The 23375-nt window shown below is 40.9% G+C and overlaps 1 protein-coding gene across 1 annotated transcript in view; it reads left to right on the top strand.

Moving 5' to 3' along the window:
• Window positions 1–23375, top strand: part of PPM1L (protein phosphatase, Mg2+/Mn2+ dependent 1L) — a 413670-nt gene that overhangs the window by 64045 nt on the left and 326250 nt on the right. Inside the window, exon 3 of the mRNA XM_060298467.1 lies at window positions 6045–8164. Coding sequence (XP_060154450.1) covers window positions 7766–8164 — 399 coding nt within the window. The 5' untranslated portion in view covers window positions 6045–7765. The remainder of the gene's footprint in view (window positions 1–6044; window positions 8165–23375) is intronic.

Below are 23375 nucleotides of genomic sequence, written 5' to 3'. Positions count from 1 at the left end.
AGCAGCCGCATAGCACAGGGAGATCAGCTCGGTGCTGTGTGACCACCTGGAGGGGTGGGATAGGGAGGGTGGGAGGGAGGGTGACGCAAGCGGGAAGAGATATGGGAACATATGTATATATATAACTGATTCATTTTGTTGTGAAGCTGAAACTAACATACCATTGTAAAGCAATTATGCTCCAATAAAGATGTTTAAAAAAAAAAAAAAAAAAAAAAAAAAAAAAAAGAAAGTATGATCTTAAGATAAGCAACAATGAAAAAAAAAGTAAAAAAATCTGAATGGGTTTTAATGTTTTCTATCTGTTAGTAAAGTCAATTTTCAACTATCCATGGGTGAGTTATTTTTTGACTTTTCTTTTTATTGCTGTCTAGGATTGAAAGGCACATTGATTAGTTTCACCTATTACCAGCGCTAGAATAATGATTTTAGAATAACTACCTTTGTTCATTCAGGAACAAATATTTATAGTATGCCTACTGTGTGCCAGGGATCTTGTTAGGTGCTGGAGTTACAATGGAGAACAAAACACAACTCTTGCCCTTGTGGAGCACATAAATTACAATGAGAGTGGGGGGAAACAGACAGAGATTTTTAAAACATTTATTTTATTGAAGTATAGTTGATTTACAATGTTGTGTTAATTCGTGCTGTATGGAAAAGTCATTCAGTTATACATATATATATATATTCCTTTTCATATTCTTTTCCATTATGGTTTATCACAGGATATTGAATATAGTCCCCTGTGCTATACAGTAGGACCTTGTTGTTTATCCATCCTGTAGTTTGCATCTGCTAATCCCAAATTCCCAGTGTATCCCTCCCCTACCCCTCCCACCTTGGCAACCACAAATCTGTTCTTCATGACAAAACAGATGTTAATTTTTAAAAATCACAAAAAATATATATTTACAACTTTGATGAACACTCTGAAGGTGCCATGAGAGTGGGGAAGAGGGACCTCACCTAGACCACAGAGTCAGGAAGGGCTCTTGAGAGAGTGATATATGAGCTGAGATCTGAGGGATAATAGTTAACTAGGAGGAGTGTGGGTGGGAGAGTGGGCTTGGGAAAAGCCAACATTCCAGCTAAATGAAACTGCATGAATAAAGGACCCCAGTCAAGAGGGAGCTCCATGCTTTATAGGAATTGTAAGAAGGCAAATGTGGCTGAAGTGGATGGGCTGAGGGAGCAGGTGGCATGGGATAAGGCTGAGAAGGAGAAGTTAAGACTTTTTCGTCTTTATTCTAAGAGCAGTGAGAAATCATTTAAGGGTTTTAAGCAGGATTATTCAACTATTCAAATATGTCGCATTTGAATTAGCTAGAGTGTTGATGTGTGCTAATTAGAATAAAAAATTTAGGTAATGCTTTAGATTAACATTATAATTTAGGAAGCTTCTTTGAAAATTATTATAGAGAAGCCTAGGGCAATTAGATGAAGGATTCTTAGGATAAATGTGGTTTTTGTAAACAGACTTGGTGCAGTAGTACAAAACATGTATTCAGGAAACAAGTATCCTTAATATATCTCTGTAATTAATACAAAAAATTGGGTTGTAGAAAAGGATGTTGTGCTTTTGGAGAACAGTGAAATAAAATGATATTACACATGATTGGTGTCTGTCACATTAGTTCCATTTGACAGAACACCTAAGATTAAAATTATAAGTCCAGATTGACATATTATTATACTTATTTAAATGATGGATTTATTTTCTTTGTTGTACTTCTAAAACAGATTCATTTTGTAAAGAACATTTAAATTTTGCATCTAGAAAGGTTGTTTGAGAAGCGCTGAATATTTAAAATGGTTAATAGTCATGATCATTGTTAACCATTTTCCAAAGGGACCAATCTTGAAAATCACTTTTAAGATAGAATTTATAGTAATGGTCCCTTATATTATATTAAGGAGCTTTGATCACACTGTTGGTGGGAATGTGAATGGGAACAATGTATTTTCTTTCTTTCTTTTTTTAAAAAAATTATTATTTATTTTATTTTATTTTTGGCTGCGTTGGGTCTTTGTTGCTGCACGCGGGGTTTCTCTAGTTGCGGCGAGCGGGGGCTACTCTTTGTTGCGGTGCGTGGGCTTCTCACTGCCGTGGCTTCTCTTGTTGCAGAGCACGGGCTCCAGGCGCGCAGGCTCTAGAGTGCAGGCTCAGTAGTTGTGGTGCACGGGCTTAGTTGCTCCGCGGCCTGTGGGAATCTTCCCAGACCAGGGCTCAAACCCATGTCCCCTGCATTGGCAGGCGGATTCTTAACCACTGTGCCACCAGGGAAGCCCGGGAACAATGTATTTTCAAATACAGTTTGGCCCTAAATTGTAAAGTTGAACACTTTCATTCCCAACTATCCATTAATTTAATTCTTGGCTATATACCCTAGAGAAACTTTTGCATATATGCACCAAGAGATAGTACAAAAATAATTCATGAAATCATTGATCATAATAGCAAAAAACTGGATACTCAAATGACCAGAGAAGATGAATACATAAATTATAGATCAGTCACAAGGTGGAGTATTATATAGCAGTGAAATGTTTGAACTATATGGAAGGATCTAGAAATATAACATTGAGTGAAAAAACAAGTACCAGAGGACTATATACAGTAGGATACCCTTTTATAAAGCTCAAAACCAAGCAAAACTAAAAAAATATATTAATTATGGATGCAGACATATGTGATATTATTTTTAAAAAGACAAAGGGATGATGAAATGCAAAACTCAGGCTAGTAGCTACCTGTGGAGGACAGGTAGGGAGGTGGGATAGGGAGAGAACTCCTAGGTTAGTGCAAAGATTGGTCACAGTCCAGTTTTAGGTCAGCTTTATGGGTGTAGTACTCATAGTTGTGCTTCATAACAATACTTTCATGCACTCTTTTGTATGTCTAGTTTAAAAGGTTATACATATATGGATGTATATTGATAGAATAATAGTAAGAGTCCTACTTAATACTCAGTACATATTTATATGCAGATGGCAGGAACAATTTAAGAATACAAATCAAACTGGTAATTGGGAAATTTTAAAATGTGCAGAGAATTTCTCTCTATATAAAAGATTCATTTAAAATTTATTTCAGGGAATTTTTATTACATTCAGAGGCTCAGCTGACATATTTGATTTTTATAACTTTGCAATAGGTGGCAAAAACAAAAAGAAATGAGGACATCATGGATCACCATCACACTAGAACATAGATTTGTTATCAAACTGTGTTATAAAGATTTCTTGAACCTAAGAGCTACAACTCTGAAATTTTTTTCTGAAAATACACCATATTTTATGTTTTTTATATGCTCGCAAGGTTGACATGAGTTAATTGCATAGTTGAAAATGGTAATTACCTGGTAACTATTTATCACTATTATTGTATCTCATGAAAGCCTAGGATTGCAATTAGCTCTCTGTTCATTACCATGTCACTTGTAATGGTAAAGTATCTGCATAATGTACATTCTATGGTACTCTTTTCTTCCCTCTGAAATTCAGATAGCATTTTACTTTAGCAACAAATATTTTAGACTTCTACGTCAAGATGAAGGACAGTTTACTTGGACTTGTCTTCTGCCCCGCAAATATCCTTGATGGGTGAGGTAAATACTCATAGTGCAGTGCTTATCCCAAAGGTTTAAGTCAGAATTGTGGAAAAAGAACCCGTGTATTCTTTTTGAGATTTCTATAACAGAGATCTACTGACATGTTACTAGAGAAGTATAAAAATTAGACTAATCATCTCAGTGTCATTGAGCAATCAATGGATGTTAGGGTACTGAATTGGTGGTCAGAAGAAATGAGTTTGAGATTCCAACTTTATATTTGCTGAATTATGATAATCATTTAACATCTTTGTGCCTCACTTTCCCTGAATTTATAAACAGAGATAATAGCTCCTCTGTCTTCTTCATAGAATTGTTAGAATGAAAATAAGTTGATATACATGAAAAACCTTTACAATCCCTCCCAAGGAATATGTAAATGTTTGTCACTAGAGGAAGGTCTTTTTTATTTCTCATACATATTAAAATTTACAGGGGGAGGAATAAATTGGGAGATTGGGATTGACATATACACACTACTATATATAAAATAGGTAACTAATAAGGATCTACTGTATAGCACAGGGAACACTACTCAATACTCTGTAATGACCTATATGGGAAAAGAATCTAAAAAAGAGTGGATATATGTATATGCATAACTGATTCACTTTGCTGTACACCTGAAACTAATACAACATTGTAAATCAACTATACTCCAATAAAAATGAAAAAAAAAAGACCTAAGGTTCAAATAATAATTTCCTAAAGGGTCTCAGTTCTGTCATACAATAAACAATGGATTTATAAAGATTAAAAAAATTCACAGTAAACTATAACAAAAAGCTCATTTAGGGTGTTTAAGAAATCACTATGAAACTAGATTAATTTCTTAATAGAAATAAGAAAATGCCTATAGGGTCTGCTTGAAAAATCATTTTATTGATTTTCACACAAATGAACTATTTAGATGTAAATGTCAAAGTAAATCTCCACAGAATCTGCAGGATATCTAGATTTATTAATCAAGTCAAGCCCTCCTTTTGTTATTTAACCTCCAGAGACCAGTATGGTCCTTTCTCTTCTTTATTTAGGTATGGAAGAAACAGAAGTCATACCTCTCATGAATATTCGCTGCTATCATCAATGCAGTAATGTTGTGGACAGGCTGGATTGACCCCTAGGTTTGGAATTTTTCTACCCCAGGGCCTGGTTTGACTTGTAGTTTTGAAGTCTTGATCAGCTTATCTGCAAGTTGCCTTTGCCACAGAGAAACAGATTCATGTACAGAGAGACTGATAATGCACCCTAAATCCATTTGCTAATTTACAGTAAGAAATATCATAAACTTATCTTCATAATAACACTAATGCATTACTTTGCTTTATAGTTCCTAACCTTTGAATTCATTAGCTCATTTTGGAACCTCATCACGTAACGACTTTTGAACAGAATGATCTCATTTGTTTATTGTTTTGTTTTGTTTTTAAACGAAGGGGCAATCTTTTTATTAAAATTAATTTATTTTTGACTGCATTGGGTCTTCATTGTTGCGTGCTGGCTTTCTCTAGTTGTGGTGAGCAGGGGCTACTCTTCGTTGGGGTGCGCGGGCTTCTCATCGCGGTGGCTTCTTGTTGCAGAGCAAGGGCTCTAGGCCCGCGGGCTTCAGTAGTTGCGGCTTGCGGGCTCAGTAGTGTGGCTCACAGGCTCTAGAGTGCAGGCTCAGTAGTTGTGGCTTAGTTGGCTTAGCTGTGGCTTAGCACATGGGCTTAGTTGTTCCGTGGCATGTGTGATCTTCCCAGACCAGCGGCTCGAACCCATGTACCCTGCATTAGCAGGTGGATTCTTAACCACTGCCCCACCTGGAAAGTCCCGATCTCATTTATTTCTAAACTACTTATTTTCTCTATTTACCAGGTGGAAAATACCAGAAAGTGCAAAGTAGAACAGGAGACCATATCTTAGTTGTCAAAAATAACACACTGTTAACAGTTCTTCACATTTCCTTCCTTTTCTATGCCTATGTATATAATTGAGATCATATTGTACATGCCATTTAAATGTCAAAGTTTTCTCTTTTTTTCTGGTTAAGATGGCAATCTATGACTTTTGTAAAAACTTTGGAAAAGTTGTATAAAACAGATAAAAGCTCAAATCAGAAAATGAAAACCAGAAAACATACAGTTTATTACTGTAGTTAACCATCGTTAACATCTTGGTGTATTTCCTTCCAGTGTTTTACTCCTTTTAATTTAATTTATTTTTTTTTAAAACTTAGTCGGGATCACTCCAAAGCAGGAATGTTTGGGGAGACAGCCTCTGGCTGGGCTGGGAATCAGGCAGCCTCTATTCTCGAGTCTAGTGAACTGGAAGCTGCAGATCAGCACTCTTCTTCCTGGACAGGGGTAGCAAGAGTGAATATTTTCCTTTAAAGCTCACTTGTTCCCGTATTCTAAGCTGATTTGTACATTCTTCTCTTTTTTTCCCCAGCATCTTCAAGGCCACCGACACCTGCCCCATGCTTCAACAAGTTATCCTTGATGGCTTCTGGAAGCCCATTTACTTCTGCTTAACTAAAGACTCCTGCCCCCATTTCACCTTCTCCTGCGGTGACTGAGGAGGTGGTAGGAGGCCGCTAGTTCGAAGTTTCAAAGGGACCTGCAAACCTGAACAGCGGAGTCGGAGCCCTAGCCCCGCCGCAGGGTCAGGAGCGCCCGGGGGCTCCACTAGGAGGCTCCGTGTCTCTCTATGGAAGGGGTGCGACCCGGGAAAGCCTTCGTGGCTATGTCCCCGCTCCAGGGGCGTGTAGCTCGCAGAGAGGCCAGCCCAGCGTCATCGCTCCCGAGGTTATCATCAGAGCGCATTTCCACGTGGCTCTGAGTCCTCACATCCCGCTGCCCTCGGGAGGCCTTTTCTCGTCGCGAGGTTTTTAGGCCCGACGCTCGCTCTCAGCCTCTCGGGAGATTCCGGCAGGCCTCTGTCCCAGAAAACCAAAGGTCCGAGCTCTCTGCCTCGCTTTGCGAGCCAGGAGAAGTGCGTCCCTTCTCGCTTGCCTTATGCCGGGCGAGGCGGAGACCGCACTACCGTGCCGCCAGCCGGAGGGGGGGACGCTCACGTGCGGTCCTCTGTTTTCCAGCCGGTAGCAGTGGATCCCGCGAAACCACCGATCAGCCTACCAGGGTCAGTATTATATTGTTCTGAGAGCTCTCACAAGAGGCAGACAATACCATCCACTCGAGCTCGGCTGCAGACGCGCCCCTTCCCTCCCCCCTCGGTTCGTCCGGACGGCCCGCAGTTGCAAGCGCGCCAGCCGCCGCCGATTTGCCTCGGCCTTTGACAGCTCGGCCCGAGCACCTCCGGGCCTCGAGTCCCGGCTCAAGGGGCGGGGCGAGGCGGGGCGAGCGAGCACTGGGCGGGGCGAGTGCGAGCGGCGGCGCTAGGAGGGAGCGCCCGAGCCCAGCAGAGCCGAGCGGAGCGGAGCAGGGAGGTGCTGCGGTGAGGCAGGCAGAGCCTGGCCGGCCGCCTGCGGCTCCGCGCCGATCGTGCTGCGTCCCCGGGCTCCGCGCACCCCCGCCTCTGCCCAGGCTCCCGCAAAACTTTTATTCTCTAGGGCCCCCTGGGTGTCTGAAGGACTCGGAGAGCTCGGCCCGCTCTGCGCTCCCCTGCGGCGGCGACCAAGGGGACGTGCATCTCTCACCCGCGGGGCTCTAGCGCCTCGCGCCTCTTCACCTGCCGATCGCTCCCCGGAGCAGCGAGGGGGCACCCGCGGAGGCGCCGCGGGGGCGCCAGCGCCCCGGAACTCTCCCGCCCACCGCGGCAGACCCGCCCGGCGCAACTTTAACTTGATTTCTCTCGTCCAGCCCCGGCACCCGCGACTGCTGCTGCCACCGCCGGCGTCTCGGCAGCCGCCGCCTCACAAAGGGGCGTAGGGAGGGGAGGCGGCGCGGGCGGCTGGCTCAGACGTCGGTGTGCTGGGCGCGGGCCTTCGGGCCGCAGAGGCCGGGAGACAAAAGGGAAACTGCCTCTGTTCACCGTGCGGGCTCGGAGCTGCCTGCTTGTCCATCTTCCGCCCGGCTCCGTGAGCCTCCTCCCCCTAACCCTCGGCTGCTGCTCCGCCTCCCTCCCCGCGGGCTTTCCCCGCAGTGCTCCGGGACCCGGCGAGCTTTCGGGGCGCGCGTCGCTGCTGGTGGTTGGGGCTCTAGCGATAATAAATGATAGAGGATACAATGACTTTGCTGTCTCTACTGGGTCGCATCATGCGCTACTTCTTGCTGAGACCTGAGACGCTCTTCCTGCTGTGCATCAGCTTGGCGCTGTGGAGTTACTTCTTCCACACGGATGAGGTGAAGACCATCGTCAAGTCCAGCCGGGACGCCGTGAAGATGGTGAAGGGCAAGGTGGCCGAGATCATGCAGAACGACCGACTGGGAGGGCTCGATGTGCTGGAGGCCGAGTTTTCCAAGACCTGGGAGTTCAAGAGCCACAATGTGGCCGTGTATTCCATCCAGGGCCGGAGAGACCACATGGAGGACCGCTTTGAAGTTCTTACGGACCTAGCCAATAAGACGCATCCGTCCATCTTCGGGATCTTCGACGGGCACGGGGGCGAGGTAGGAGTTCTCTGGGGCTTTGAGTGTGTGTGTGTGTTTGTGTATGTGTAAACAACAGGACGTGGTGGGCGTGTCGGGTAGCACCTGTGTGCGAGGGGCGTGGTGATGACCTGGTGTCGGGCTGGACAAAGCCACTAGTTCCAAACGTGGCCAAGTTGCCAGAAACACCGCGGGATCCAGACCTCTTGTACTGAGGGTCCAGTGTGGGGGAGGAAGGGTCATCCATAACCTATTTCATGCCTCATAATTTATGAGGTTTCCCAAGGCCAGAGTCCAGCAAATGACTGTGTTAGTTTTGCTGGGAGAGTTAGTGGTTTCTACAGTGAACTTTGGCCCAGGGCCTCAGCGCCCCTGTTATGGGGTTTGAGGCCGAGCTAGGCGCAAAGAAGGAAGAAATCTTTGATTGTCGTTAGGAAAAAGATAAAATCTGCAGAGCCGAATCAGTGAGGACTTAGTAAGCATGAAGGAAACTCTGACTCCTTTCCAGCTCTTTCGCCCTGAGGAGGAACCCGAGGGGCAGCGCTGCGCTTCTTCCTAATTCCATTAACTTTACAAGTGCAATCCGGCCACTTGACAGCAGCGCTTTGCTGGCCGCCTGCTTTTAGCTGGATCGAGGCACGGAACCGAGATGCCTCTGGCCTTTGCAGAGGTGGCAATCCCCGCAGAGGTAGCGGTGCCCAGATCTTGCCCCTGCGCCCTGGCCGGCGTGGGACGCAGACGTCTCCCTGCTTCTAAATTCCTTTATTTGGGGTTCATGTGGGAGCAAGAGATGAGGTTGGAGGCCGGTTCACGTCCCTCTCCCGCATTTCTGCGGCACCCTGATTGCTTGTCGGGGCTCAGATTTCCTGGAGGTCAGGGCGAGAGTTGGCTTTGGTCCTTGGGCATCGGCCCAGGCGAAGTGAGTGGCAAATGTGGCTCCAGAGCGGTGCTCCAGAGAGTAGCAGGCCAGCCACCCCATCTCTCTAAACTTGGCAGTTTGGAAAAGAGTTTCATTGCTGCATACTTTTTTTTTTTTTTAAAGCATACTTTCTTACTCCCCGCACCCCCTCTTCACCACCCCTTCTTCATCATTTCCTCCTCCCCCCGCCCCCTCCTCCCATCCAACTTTTCCCCCTCAATTCTCTTGCCGCTTCTGGTCTCTGGGTGGGCTGTAGGGGATATCATTCTCTTTCAAGCTTGTTCTTTGGCCTTTGTTTTGGGTGAACATTGAGAACGCTCTCAACTGGGTATCTTAACTGCATTCTCTCTTTGATACAAGGTCACTTCACCCAACCCTCTGCTAATCTTTCCCACATACTGTATGTACCTACCTGGTAGAACCAACTTTGCCAGGAATGGCAAACTTGATTGGAAAATTTATTTGGTAGAGCTGAAATCAGTTTTTGCTATCTTCCATCCACCCTAGCCCTTTCTATATGCTGTGTTTCAAAACGAAGGTTTCTCACTGATTGTAAATTTGTAGCCTCTTGTGTAGTATGGGGTTCTTTCCTTGCCCCTTGGGTAGGTGAAAGATGTGAAGTTAATTGAGGGAAGGGACGCTGTGTATTTGGGTAAAAAACATATCTGAAAGATAAGGTTGCCAATATAATGGCTGATTTGTTTCCTGGTCTGAGTCAGAATGTCTATATTTTCATTTTATGTGCCTTGACTGTTGTAAATCATTTAATAAAGCTTATATTTATTATATACTTTATATTAAAATTGTTGGCAGATGATGATCTGATTCTTGTGTTAGAAAGTACAGTTTTGTTCTTAACTTAAAGGTCTGGATGTAGTGTTAATGTTGTGAAACTCTGGGGTGTGCTTATCTGGGTGTGCTGCATTGGCATGTTTTGAGCCTGCACATGTAAGTGAATGAGTATTTTTAAATTTTCTTCTAAGCTGATATTCTAAAACGTGAATATTGAAGACTCCAACAGATTTCAGGTTGAAAATTTTCCAGTATTATCTTCTGGCAAATGTACCATTCAGAAAAGGGACATGCGAAATGCTTTTATTTAACTAGAAGTAGTTTACATGTATAGGGCTTTTCGTTAAATTTTTAAATAATAAAAGAGATCATCATTGTTAGCTAAACTATGAAATGAGTTTCATTGTGCCTTATATTAAAAAGCTTGCTGTTAGCAAAATAATATTATCAGTACCCTGAAATACAGAACAATTGTTCTGTCTATAACATCCTACAGTGCATAGCCAGTTCATTCATTTTGGCTTTGTTTTAGGGCAAAATAAGGAGTTATAAAAAAGAGCTATTTAATTGCTATTGGTAATGTGATGACAAATAATCTTAGGTATTTCTCTCTTCCTTTTTCTTTCATTCAAAGAAAATCCGACCATCTAATTCTTGTCTTCTGTGTTGTTTAGCTTCTTTAATATTCACCAGAGGAGGGTGCCACTGTTTGATTTTGGTGTAGATGATAGTTCTCACCTTTCAGAAAAGAGGAAGCTTTTTCTGAACTCTCTACATACACATATATGTAGAGAGTAGTAGTAGTGTGGTATGGAAGATGATGAGGAATTTAATTTTGTTTCTAATAATTCAAACTAATAAGATAGGCTATTAAAAATCAGGACCCATGGTAGTGCTTTTAGATACAGAAGGAACCTAAGCCACCTTGTATATCTATTTCATCCTGTTTTTTAGATGAGATGTTTATTGATGGCAGGAGAAGTTGTGACCTTCCTTAGACTGCATAGCTTATTCAAGGCCTTCAGTTTGATAAGCTTTATATTAAACCAGTGGACAAATTAGTTTGTATATTTACCTAGGTAAATAGATAGCACACTAGGGATACAGAGGTGAATGAGACATGATTCCTGTTCTCAGAAAGTTTCAGTGTGGTGAGAGAGATAGACCTGTGTACCAGAAATTATAGTCATTGTGTGCTTAGGGTGTTATTGGAATACTGAAGAGGGTCATTTAAATCAAATTGGAAGGTGCGAGGCCCTGGGAAAGACACCTTGAAGGCGTCATTTACTGCAAGGTTAAAAGTGTAGGCTTTGAATCTGTGCTCTGCCTTAAACTAGCTGTGACCTTGGGCAAGTTGCTTAAGCAGCTTTATGTGGGAGTTTTTTTTTTCTTTTTTCGGTATGGGGGCCTCTCACTGTTGTGGCCTCTCCCGTTGCGGAGCACAGGCTCCGGACGTGCAGGCTCAGCGGCCTTGGCTCACGGGCCCAGCCGTTCTGCGGCATGTGGGATCCTCCTGGACCGGGGCACGAACCCACGTCCCCTGCATCGGCAGGCGGACTCTTAACCACTGCGCCACCAGGGAAGCCCTATCTGGGAGTTGTTAATCTGAAAAATACGGATAATAATACATGTGAGGTTCATATCATCAGTTGTATTAATACCCTATCTAGAAAAATACTTGATGGAGAGAAGGATATGGAAGAAGAAAGCTTAGAGACCAAGAAGTCTGTAGTGTCAGGGCAACGGTATCCAAGGGAAGGAAAGAGACTCTACACATGAAAGCCACAACTTTGATCACTAGAAAGGTGTATGTTGGATATAGATAATTCATTAGGTATCCACCGAACTCTCTATCACTGTTTGTTCTAACTTCCGGTGAATTGATTATTAATTTAGGATTCCAGGTATCCTAGCATTGGGGAAGTAGCATCCTGGCTTCAGGTGCAAATTTTCTGATTAGTGAAAAGGAATATTCTTTATGATTAATTAATAAATTGGTATTCTGACTTGTACTTCAGCCTCTTCTGAGTTGTTAACATGAGTTAGTTCTCTTGAGTCTGTTCAACTGTGTATTTTTGACAAAGCTATGTTCAACTGTGTATTTTTGACTAAGCTGTGTCTCCAGACTTGTTATGCTGAGAACCAGACTCTGGATGGCTGTGATTTCCAGATGGATGATAGCTTAATGAGCCATGTTTTTTTTAGAGGTGCTATGGGCCAGCTTCCTTACTTGATTCCCTTGGGCCCTTGATAACATTCTAACCACTATACTATGGGTGGATGGTTAAAAGTGTGTGTGTGTGTGTGTGTGTGTGTGTGTGTGTGTGTGTGTGTGTCTAAAGCTATGGCAGTGACTCTTTTGCTGTATAATGAAAATTAAAATAACAAAAAAGGAAAAAAATAGCTTAGATTGTATCAACTAATGTGGAAAGGTTATTTTTAAAATTATAAAATACTGTTTATCTAAGAAAATTGTTTTTGGTGCTTATCCATAATTTTTATCCACAGGCAAAATGTGTTTTTTGTTTTAAACTTTTTATATTAGCTAGAAGAAATATCACTGACCGTTTGAGACACCTTTGTCAATGTTCATGGCTGAAACTTATATAGAAGAATGATTGTTATGTGTTCTATATGCTTATGGACATTATTGTATTAAAGGTCATACATCATTGTATCATAAAATTGACACACAGCCATTTAAGCTTAGAGTTCCACACTTCACATCAGAGAGAAGCTATACTTCCGGTGCTTGTCAGGGGCTATAGTCTTGAGGCTTAGCACTTCTCAGAAGCTCAGAAGACAAACTGCTAATGGAGGGTTGCTTGAAGGATATGTACAGTCTAGTTCTTTAGATGAGTGGTTCTTAACTTTTCTTGAGTCATGCTTCTCTTTGAGGATGTTATGAAACTACCGACATATCCCCCAGAAAAATGGACATGAGCACATCAAGTTTTGTGTATAATTTCAAAGAGAATTAGATGCCTGAAGCCTCTGGATTTTAGGTTAGTCTAGATAGAATAAAATCTGTCTCTGATAAATCTAGACCTGCAGGGAGCTGTGTACCTGGACCCCACCCTGCCCTGATTGTCTTCCTCTTCCTTCCTCTCTGTCATTTTGCATTTATTGACTTGTGTGTTGGCATTTGTTTGTGAGGATTTTTATGAGGGATGGTCTCCCAAAACTCTGACAAATCAACTTTAGGGATGTCACTGAGGACTTTATTTGTTACAGTATATAATATCCTCTTCATGAGGACCAAGGAAGAGAGAGTTCTCTAAGAGCTTTTTGTTTTTATCTTAAGGATGCTGAATCATGTAACTGATTGGATCATCCTGTTTGTTGGCTGCCAGAAGTGTTAGAGCCAAACCTCTGACCTACCTCTAGCAAGTGTGCAGAATTTTATTAATTTGGTACATGAACCTCACTCCCAGGACAGCTTATATTTCCTACATTTAGTTTTCCTTTGTCCCATTTTTCTCTTTCTCCTCTTAGATATGTCATTTTATCTTGTGGTATATGTATTTATGTAAGTTTCATTGGCTCCTCTCTGAAATAAGATATACTACTTCCAAATAAATAAATTATGAGTGGCATAATGAATGATCTGCCTTCCAGACGTTACAACTGACGTTAGTAAATGTTGGGCTCCTACATTACTGATGTACAAGAAGCCTGTAGATTTAGTGTGGACAAATGCCTTAGGGTTTAAGAGAAAATTCAGGTTATTTTGTTTTAAAATGGCACATTAACATTTGTGCCCCAAAAGGGGGAGGCACTTTACCTTTTTTTAAAAAATAAATTTATTTATTTTATTTTTATTTATTTTTGGCTGCGTTGGGTGTTTGTTGCTGTGCACGGGCTCTCTAGTTGAGATGAGCGGGGGCTACTTTTCACTGCAGTGCGCGGCCTTCTCATTGCGGTGGCTTCTCTTGTTTCGGAGTATGGGCTTCAGTAGTTGTGGTGCACAGGCTTAGTTGCTCTGTGGCATGTGGGATCTTCCCGGACCAGGGCTTGAACTCTTGTCCCCTGTGTTGGCAGGCGGATTCTTAACCACTGCGCCACTAGGGAAGCCCCGCACTTTCCCTTTAATAACCCATTCCTGTCCTGTGCTTAGCAGCTGTTAGTAGGTGAATGTAGGATCCTGACTGCTGACCATGGTGCATCTTCTGAACAGATTGTTTAGAAATTCAGTTTAATTAAACCAACATTTTCTGTATAGTCTGTGGCATAACAGAGTTATGCTCTCTGTGATGCCCAAAGATGAATCAGTATATTCTCTGTCCTCAGGGAGCATTCCATCTACTTGAAGAGATGAGTTTTTAAAAAATAGCAGAACTACAAGATGCAGTTGGACCACCTACAAGAGAGTGGTGGCCTGATGGAGCGAGCTTGGGGAGTCTTGGATAATTTTGAAGAGGAACTGACATTTGACTATATCCTAGCATTTCAGTAGACAGAGATTGGGTGGAGGGAGGATGAAAAGATGACATAACAGGTGGAAGAAAAAGTGTGAAAATGGATCAGAGGAAGTAAAATGCAGTCACAGCTGGAAGAAAGGCAGGTAGCTCTATTTGTTTAGAGCAGGCTTTCCCCATATGCTGTAATCTAGAAGCCCACTCATTTTTCTTCCATATTTAAGTACCTTCTGTTTTATGATATACTTCATATTGTTTTTTATTGATTTATTTTTATAAGTTTATTTATTCACTTTTGGCTGCATTGGGTCTTCGTTGCTGCATGCAGGCTTTCTCTAGTTGCGGAGAGCGGGGGCTACTCTTCGTTGCGGTGCGCGGGCTTTTCATTGTGGTGGCTTCTCTTGTTGCGGAGCATGGGCTCTAGGTGCGTGGGCTTCAGTAGTTGTGGCACGTGGGCTCAGCAGCTGTGGCTTGTGGGCTCTAGAGCGCAGGCTCAGCAGTTGTGGCGCACTGGTTTAGTTGCTCTGTGACATGTGGGATCTTTCCGGACTAGGGCTCGAACCTGTGTCCCCTGCATTGGCGGGCAGACTATCAACCACTGCACCACCAGGGAATATTGTTTTTTAGATATCTATGTTTTTAAAGTTAAGTATATTTGTTAAAAAAATAAATTTCATATCAGCACTGTGAGTAGAAAGTCCATAAAATGAAATTCTTGGCCTCCAACTTGCTAATAATCTATCTCCATCTTGATGGAGTAGAGCCATTCTAAAAAAGTTCTTCTCCTAGTCTCTGGTTGCCTCTAGAGTCCTTCTGTCCCCCTCCCCTGGCTCTTTATGAACAGAAAGGTGGCTTTTAAAATTTAACTATTGACCAGTTAAATTGAAGTGAGGCAGGTTGCTTGTTCCCTTCGCAGGTGGAAGGTACCTCTGGTGGTGCCACTCTTTGAGGAGCCCTGGTTTGGAACAGCTTTCCACTGTGTGGACTCATGTGACAGATGAGATTTCATGTGTAACACACCTCCATGGGGAACCCAGAATGATAGGCAGTTCACAGTGTTCTAGTAGAAATTCCACCCCCATTTCTAACGCAGGTACATGAGAAGACATTATAGGCATAAACCTGAATCCTTTCTAGCTTAGTTTAAAAAGTAAATAATTCATAAGTTTTTGGTACTTGAGCCATTATTGGTTACAAACTATGACTACTTACAATGACAGGATACACAGTGACATGTGTGCTGGGACCCACAGTTGAGGAGCCTTAGCCTGGAGTTTATGGTAAACCCAGGTGAGGAGTTGGAGATGCTGCTGGAACGTTTGTCAGCACTGACACTGAAAGCCACACTGAGCAGCCTGGGCCATGTGCTGTAGATATTGGAGAACCACTGGATATTTTTGAGCAAGGGAATGGCTTTTAAATCCATGCTTTAGTAATTCTGTTCCTCTAATCTATATAGAGGATTGATGTGAATGAACAAGATAGAAAGGGTGTGTGTGTGTGGGGCGTCAATTGGGGAAGCCTGGACCAGAGCAGTGAAGAGGAAACCCAGGGGTGTGGGCCATTGCTGGAAAGGGGGAAGGAATGAATTGGAGACCCTCTGAAGTAGTAAGACTGCTGTGGGGGTCCCCAGTGTGACAGCGTCAACATGATAGAGGGTGGTTGATAGAAGAGCAAATTTGGACAGTAGTGAGAATAGTGTGAGTTTGGCTGTAAATTTGTTTCCCTTTTTCCCTGGATGTTTTCTGGGATGTTTTTTGGGATTCATAAAATGTTTGTTGACTGTTTAGCTCCCCAGTTTGTAAAACATTATTTCTGTCATACCTTCTCTAAATGGATACATTTTAAAACAATGAAAATATACATTGTATGTAATATCTGATTTATTCAAATGGAAAGGCATTTATTACAATTCAAATGGAAAGGCATTTATTACAATTTTACTTTGTTACCAGGAATAATTTAGGCTTTGTTATGAGGTATGGTTTTCCCAAGACTAAAAACCAGCACTATATCTTCATGTCTCTTAAATGATTTCATTTCCTTGACACTGCTTTTAAAATAAAAAATATGTATATCATTCAGTCTCAGATGAAAATGTTCCCTGGGCTCTGTTCAATTTAAATGTAAGCTCATAATTCGTCAGGGACTCAGATTTTTAAAAAGTGATATTTTAATTTTGAACGTTAATACTTGAAGCATTTGTTTTATTCTAATTTCTACTTTAATCTTGAACTACTTCAGTAATATAGTTTTGTGGTTTAACTTTTATTACCATTTTAATAATCCTATTTAATAAATATGAAAGTAAATCTGCAGCAAATTAAATATATTTAAAAATAAATTAATTTTAAAATTATAAGAGTAATATGACTACATGATAGATAGTATAGAAAAGAAAAAAAATCATTCAAAATTTCATTATCCTGTCACATCCACTGTTACGATTTTGGTGTATTACTTGCTCGTCTTTTTTTATATGCATTTAAAATATAATTTTACAGTGTTATACATATAGCTTTAAATCTTGGCTTTTTTTCACTTTGTACAATCCTGTAAACCCTTAGTTATTTTGCTCCATAATTCTTTATTATATTTCTAACGTATTTTTTAGTGATGGAGTGATATTTTACTGAATGGATATTTGATAAATTACTCAATTGCTTCCTTATTGGTATACATTTAGGTTCCTCTAACTTTTCACTGTCACAAATAACATTGTAATAAGTGTTTTTGTGCTTTTACTGTAGTTTGGATTATTTCTCCAGGGTGGGTTTCCAGAAGTGGGATTTCTGGATCAAAAGAGAAGTAAAGAAACCACTATTATTGGTAGTAATGATATTAATAATGGTTGACAATTATTGAATATGTATAATATGCCAGGTAGTGTTTAAAGTACTTTACTTATATTACCTAATTTTAATTATCATAACAATTTTTGAGGTAGGTACTGTGTTATCCACATTTTACATATGTAGAAATTAAGGCACTGAGAAGTTAAGTAATTTGCCCAAGGACTGTCCACAGTTCATAGATGGTGAAACTAGGATTTGAAACTGGGATTCAAAGTTAGAGCTATTTATCTCCAAAGCCTGTGCTATCAGTTTCTGGTTGGAGTTCTACAAATCTCATAATTTGGGCAATAAAGTGCAGATAGCATTGTTAGGTGGACCCTGCCTGGTCTTCTTGTGTTAGTCAGTAAGACTTGGTGTTTCTTCTTTGACAGTTGTGTCCCTGTGTCCCTGTGACATGTTGCTCTTGAAAACTCTACACTGGAACCTTGGTAGGTAGATCTTATAATTACCTGAGAAAGTCCTGAAGTTAAAAAAATTAGAGGTCAGAAGTCAGAGCAGGTGGTGACTCACACTTAAACAGCCGTTCTCAGCCACTCCCCTTCTTTGCTGGCAGAATCTCTAACCCACTACAGAGAATCCCTGACGTTTTTGCCTCTTGACTCATGAAAGGCTTGCATAGATGTTATGGTGGCATTAACATAGCCATTCTCAATAAACAATCACGATTTATATTTTATTTTAAAGTACCAAGGGCTTGACTTTAGAATAAGTATGTAGGGGTGTGTGTATATTTGCATAATTTCTCTTTATACTGAAGCACTGTTTCCCCCCCCCCCTTTTTTTTGAGGGCCAAAATAATTTCCTAATACATAAATGACTGTAAATTTAAAAGATATTAAAAGATAAACAAAATACTATTGTTTCATTTGTTTGTTTATTTATTATTTTTGGCTGTGTCGGGTCTTAGTTGTGGCACACAAGATCTTTCGTTGTGGTGCGCGGGCTTCTCCCTAGTTGTGGCGTGTGGGTTTTCTCTCTCTAGTTGAGGCACGCAAGCTCAGTAGTTGTGGCCCACGGCTTAGTTGCCCCGCGGCATGTGGGATCTTAGTTCCCCGACCACGGATCGAACACGAGTCCCCTGCACTGGAAGGTGGATTCTTTACCATTGGACCACCAGGGAAGTCCCTTTTCATTTGTTTGTAATACTGAGTTGGTATGTTTAGTTTGAGTAGATGCTACGTCTTGTGTTTCCATTCCAGAAGACTACTTAATACTTTGTTCTCTTAGTCAAGCCTAGTCTTTAGTGATGGCTAGTTATAATCTGTTTTTAATATAAATCTGCAAGTTAGGCATCTCTGGGCCTGTAATCACTTGGAAAGGGTGCCTTTTTATAATTTCTACAAAAGTGTAAGTCACCATAGCAATAGGCTGTATTTCTGAGACTCACATTCTTTACTATACCGTCCATCATTGTTGCCCTCCTTGTTCTGCTCCTGTGTGAGCAGCTGACAGATAATCTGTGTGTTTTAGTTGCTAAGCCGAAGACCAGTTACCCACTGCACATTATGCAGCAAACCTTATGACTTCCCTAGAGAAGCGAATACTTATTTGTGTTTGCTTTTCAACATTGTTGGTCATTATAAATGTGAATGGGGCTTTAATGCCCTGTAGTAATAAATCTTAAATATTTGAAATGGTGTTTTTAACAGGACAGTGTATATTCATCACTACTCTTGGGCAGTAAAGTTTTAAACCTAAAAACATTACAAAATTTTTATTCTCTTGTTATAGAATTGCCATAGGTCAGAAACTGTTTTATTCTGATAAGTATATACCATTGCCTTTTTAATCTAGTAAGTGCTTTCATTTCTCTTTTTAATTAAATAAATTAACTCTTAGTTAAATTAGTCACTGGACATTTTCTGGCCAATAAGCCTCTTAACTGACACTGTCAAGATTTTATAGAAATTGAGACATAGATTTCGATCATACTGTTCACCTTTTTGATCCTTAGTATAACGAGATGCTATAAGAACTGAGTTGCTATAAGAACGAGTTGCTATAAGAACTGAGTTGCACAGGTATGTGATAAATATAACTGTCCCAGAATTTGGGATTAAGAAGTTTTTACTTCTCTTTTATTTTAACACTTAGATGTTTTCCTAAATTTCTGTTTAGAAAGAAGATAAATTTTCTCTTTAGATAGGCCTGGCAGGGATCTTGAATTGTCGTATAATCCAAATATAGTGCCTAAGGCTTCACAGCTACATGAATAATCTATTTTTAAAGACTTTCATCAAGGAGATTCCACATTGGTCCTGGAGAATTTTTTTCGCTATAATCCTCTCAGGAAAATCATCTTTATATGTGAACTCTATCCCTTTGGTTTAAGCCTATTTCTTTTAGTCTGGCCTCAACAGAGATAATTTAGGATTAAGTTGTTACCATTTGTAAATCAGTAAGATTATGGTAATCAAAAATCTCCTCCCCCCATATTAAATAGGTACATCAAATTTACGGGAGAAGTACTCATCTCAGAAAAAGGAGATACAAGATAATTTCAACCGAAGACAGAATAATGTTTCCAGATAATCAATAATGCCTCCTTTCTGTAAAGAGCTAGTTTAGCAATAAAGGAAATGTCCTCTTCCAGTTTTACAGATTGACTGGTTTTGTCTTTTATGTCCATTGTCAGAGACTTAAGTGCTTCAGCTGGAGTAAATTTGAGCTGCACATCTAGGTGGTGCATTATTTGAAAGTTTTTGGTTGCAAGTGACAGAATACTCAAGTGGAAGCAGCTTAAACTCTAGGGACATTTATTATCTCACATAACAAATGGCCTGGAAGTACGTGTTTCCAAGGTCGGTTAATTCAGCAGCTCAGTGACTTCAAGTCTTTATATAACTACATCCAGAGACATGAAAAAGAAACTGTACCTGTCCTGCATTCTTAAAGCCTGTGGAAAACCTTCCTAGAAACTACCCCTCACATCTCCTAGGCCAGAATTGTGTCTGTGTCTAAACCAATGGCTTGGCCATGGGAATACCATCACCATGATGATGAACTCTGACCCAACATAATTCACCCCATGTCTGGGGAGGAGCCCAGCTGCCTCTGGAGGTCATGACAGCCTAGAAAGGTGAACGAAACTAGAGTTTTGTTATCTAGAAGAAAGGAAAGTGGGAATGTTTGTTGGTTGGGCCCCACAGGTGGGAAGGGGGTTCAGAGAAGGTAGCCTGGAACCTTTCTTGTCTACACATTTGCAACCTTGTTGAAGAATGTTGCTGTAGAGTATATAACACTGACACGGCGGGGGGGAAATTTAGAAGACTTCAGAAAAGGGTAAACCATCTTATTTTCGAATTGGCTTAGGGATGACTTTGCCTGGAAGCTGAGATATAAATTTGGTATTTTAGGGTTCCAGGAAGTCTTGAAAAACTATGAGGAGTTAGTTTCCTAAATAATTCAAGTTTTCTCTCTGTTCTCTGTAAAGACACAACAAGGAGGGACCTGGGTGTTTGGAGAGTAACAGGTGTTTTTTTTTTCTCTAATATATGACTGTGTGTTCAGTGTAGTTAATGCTATTGATAAATGTGGAACTATCACAGCAGGTCTTTTGTTGGCTATCCATTTCTATTTTACCATCTTTCTGTTTCAGAAAATGAATTTGGTCAAATTCAGTAGGATTTTTGTCCCTTAATTATTAAATGTCATTAAGTTTTATTATTTTGTTTAAAAATATTTGAATCTACTCCAGGCCAAGGAGAGGAGATTCCTGGGAGGTTCAAAATTTTGTACCCATTTTGGAGCAGGCCATTCTGGCACTGGTCTCGGCTACAGGGAGAAGGGAGGGCATTAAAGTCTTCAGATTTTTCTGTAGGACAAATGAATGCACTTGGAATAAATTCTGTGTCTGCCTATAGAGTACTCATCCTACTGCTCCTGCTGTAAATTGGTTACAACAAGGACATCTTTTTGTTGTTTTCGTGACTGATTATGCCAGTCGGTAGAAGTACTTACTGAGTAAACTTCCCATTTAATTTTAGTACCTTTTCTGGTGATTCATCCACTACATTTTTTTCCCCCATAAAGATATACAATCATATTGTCTACAAATAATGTACTTGTGTCTCCTACTTTCTAAATAGTTATGCTTTTTGTTTTTGTTTACTGCCTCAATGGACTAGTTAGAACAGAACAATGTTCTGTAATACTCATGATAGTGGGTGTTATCATGTTTTTGTATTTGAGATTATTTAAAAAGTTTGAGATGAGGGGAATGTGAAATGGCTTTAGTTTATGGACAATAGGGCTCAATTTTCTTTACTGATATAATGAAAGATGAAAACCAATGGTAAAGTAAGAGCCAAAGAAGAAAGGATATTCCAGGGATAGTAATATAGAGAATGAACAATCAAAAGAAAGGACTAGAACTGAGTGTAGATATGATGCTGAAAACCAGAGTGCATTGATTACATGAAGCAAAGAACACTGTCTTTTCTTCTTTGGGGAAAAATTGTCATCACTAGGTCCATCTCATGAAAATGTCCTAGGAAGCATTAGTAGTCTAAACAATAGGCACAGTATGTGACATACAGGATACTGATTCTGCAGGTTGTGGAAGACCTAGCAAGATGAGATGCACGTAGGAATCCCTCCTTCTGGTTCCAGAGGAGTGGAAGGTCTGGAGCCATCTTCCCCTGGCACCTCTGCTGGTTTTGGTGAAGGTTATCCTTTTTTTTCCTCTGGGACTTCAAGAAGATTCTTGCCCTAATTTCTACTACATGTCTTATAAGAAAACAGCAGCTGATTGTGGAAGAGTCTCATACTGAGAGGGTTAGGTCCTAAGTTGGTGTAAAAAGACAAGATCATGTATAGCCAAAATCTCCCTGGAATATTCCCTCAAATTGACTGTAAAGAACAGTGTATGTGATGTTGTACCTCTTTTTTTTTTTTTTTTTTTGCGGTACGCAGGCCTCTCACTATTGTGGCCTCTCCTGCTGCAGAGCACAGGCTCCAGCGCGCAGGCTCAGCAGCCATGGCTCATGGGCCCAGCCGCTCCGCGGCATGTGGGATCCTCCCGGACCGGGGCACGAACCTGTGCTCCCTGCATCGGCAGGGGGACTCCCAACCACTGCGCCACCAGGGAAGCCCTGTACCTCTTATTCTGTAGAGCAATGTGTAGTTATAAATGTATAATATCCCAAGTAACATATAGTATAGAATAAAATGTAGTATGTGCAGGTAAAATATAGTTTTAAGGTGTTTTAAATGATATAAAAGAGTATCTTGAATTTGTGTAAATTTGTAAATAGTACCATTTCACTGTACCTTCTGTAAGATAATAGAATAAGAAATTGAAGAATATTTGTGAGATTTTCAGGTGACGACAGGAACTTACTTCTTTTAGAAAGAGTATGTTATATATTTCTGTGTGATCACTTTGAGAAAATTTAGTTTCTTAAAGTTTTAAAAGTACAAAGCAGAATAAACGTGGCTTTTTGGAGTTAGGAGTAAGATTAATTTATCCTGATTATTTTGAAAGTTAATTTTAGAGAGATAATTATAGTGCCATATTGAGTATTTTTAATCTAAGTGCCAGCCATATCTTTGACGCTAGATGGGAATACAGAGATGGGCACTCAGCCTGGTAATTTGTATTCATAAATACATAGAAGTAGTTTATACTTGCTACTTCTTTCTTGCCTATGGCTTGAGACCCTGGGGGATTTTATTCTCCAGCGATTTCAGAAGAGAGACCAATCAGGAATTCTGACCTTTCCCACTTTCCTGGTGTCTCTCCTGAGTGTCTGATATGGTACCTCAGGCCTAAATTCTTTAGATAAATGTCTGTTCCTGGGTTTGTCTAAGAATGAGACTTTTTGAGCAGCAAGGAATTCTTGGAAAGGAAGCTTGTATTTTAAGTATCTATGAGATCCAAGTGGCTGCGGATGAAGAAATCACGCGAGTAAAGAACTGGGATCCTGACAGTGGCCAAAGAAGCTCTTTACATTTTCCTATTAGAGCCATAGACCCTGCTCTGGTCCACAGAGCCACATAGCGATGGAAATTTTTTATCCCCAAAGGATTATGTAATGCAAGCAGTTTTAGACATGAAAGAGTACAGGCAGGCATGTATTTTGGAAATATCGCATAAGAGGGAATTCTTTGATGGAAAGGACAGCTAGTTTTTTTTTTTTTCTCTCTCAAAAATAGGATAACAGTGGGAGTGCCCAAGTGATGTTTCCACTTTACCAGAGAGAAGCCCTCATCTCCAGCCTTCATGGTGACTGTCTGTTAATGGAGAT

The sequence above is a fragment of the Globicephala melas genome, chromosome 4 (assembly GCF_963455315.2).
Source record: "Globicephala melas chromosome 4, mGloMel1.2, whole genome shotgun sequence".
In the NCBI taxonomy this organism is placed as follows: domain Eukaryota; kingdom Metazoa; phylum Chordata; class Mammalia; order Artiodactyla; family Delphinidae; genus Globicephala; species Globicephala melas.
Note: the sequence above shows the minus strand (reverse complement) of the source record. Positions and strands in the feature narration are given on the sequence as shown.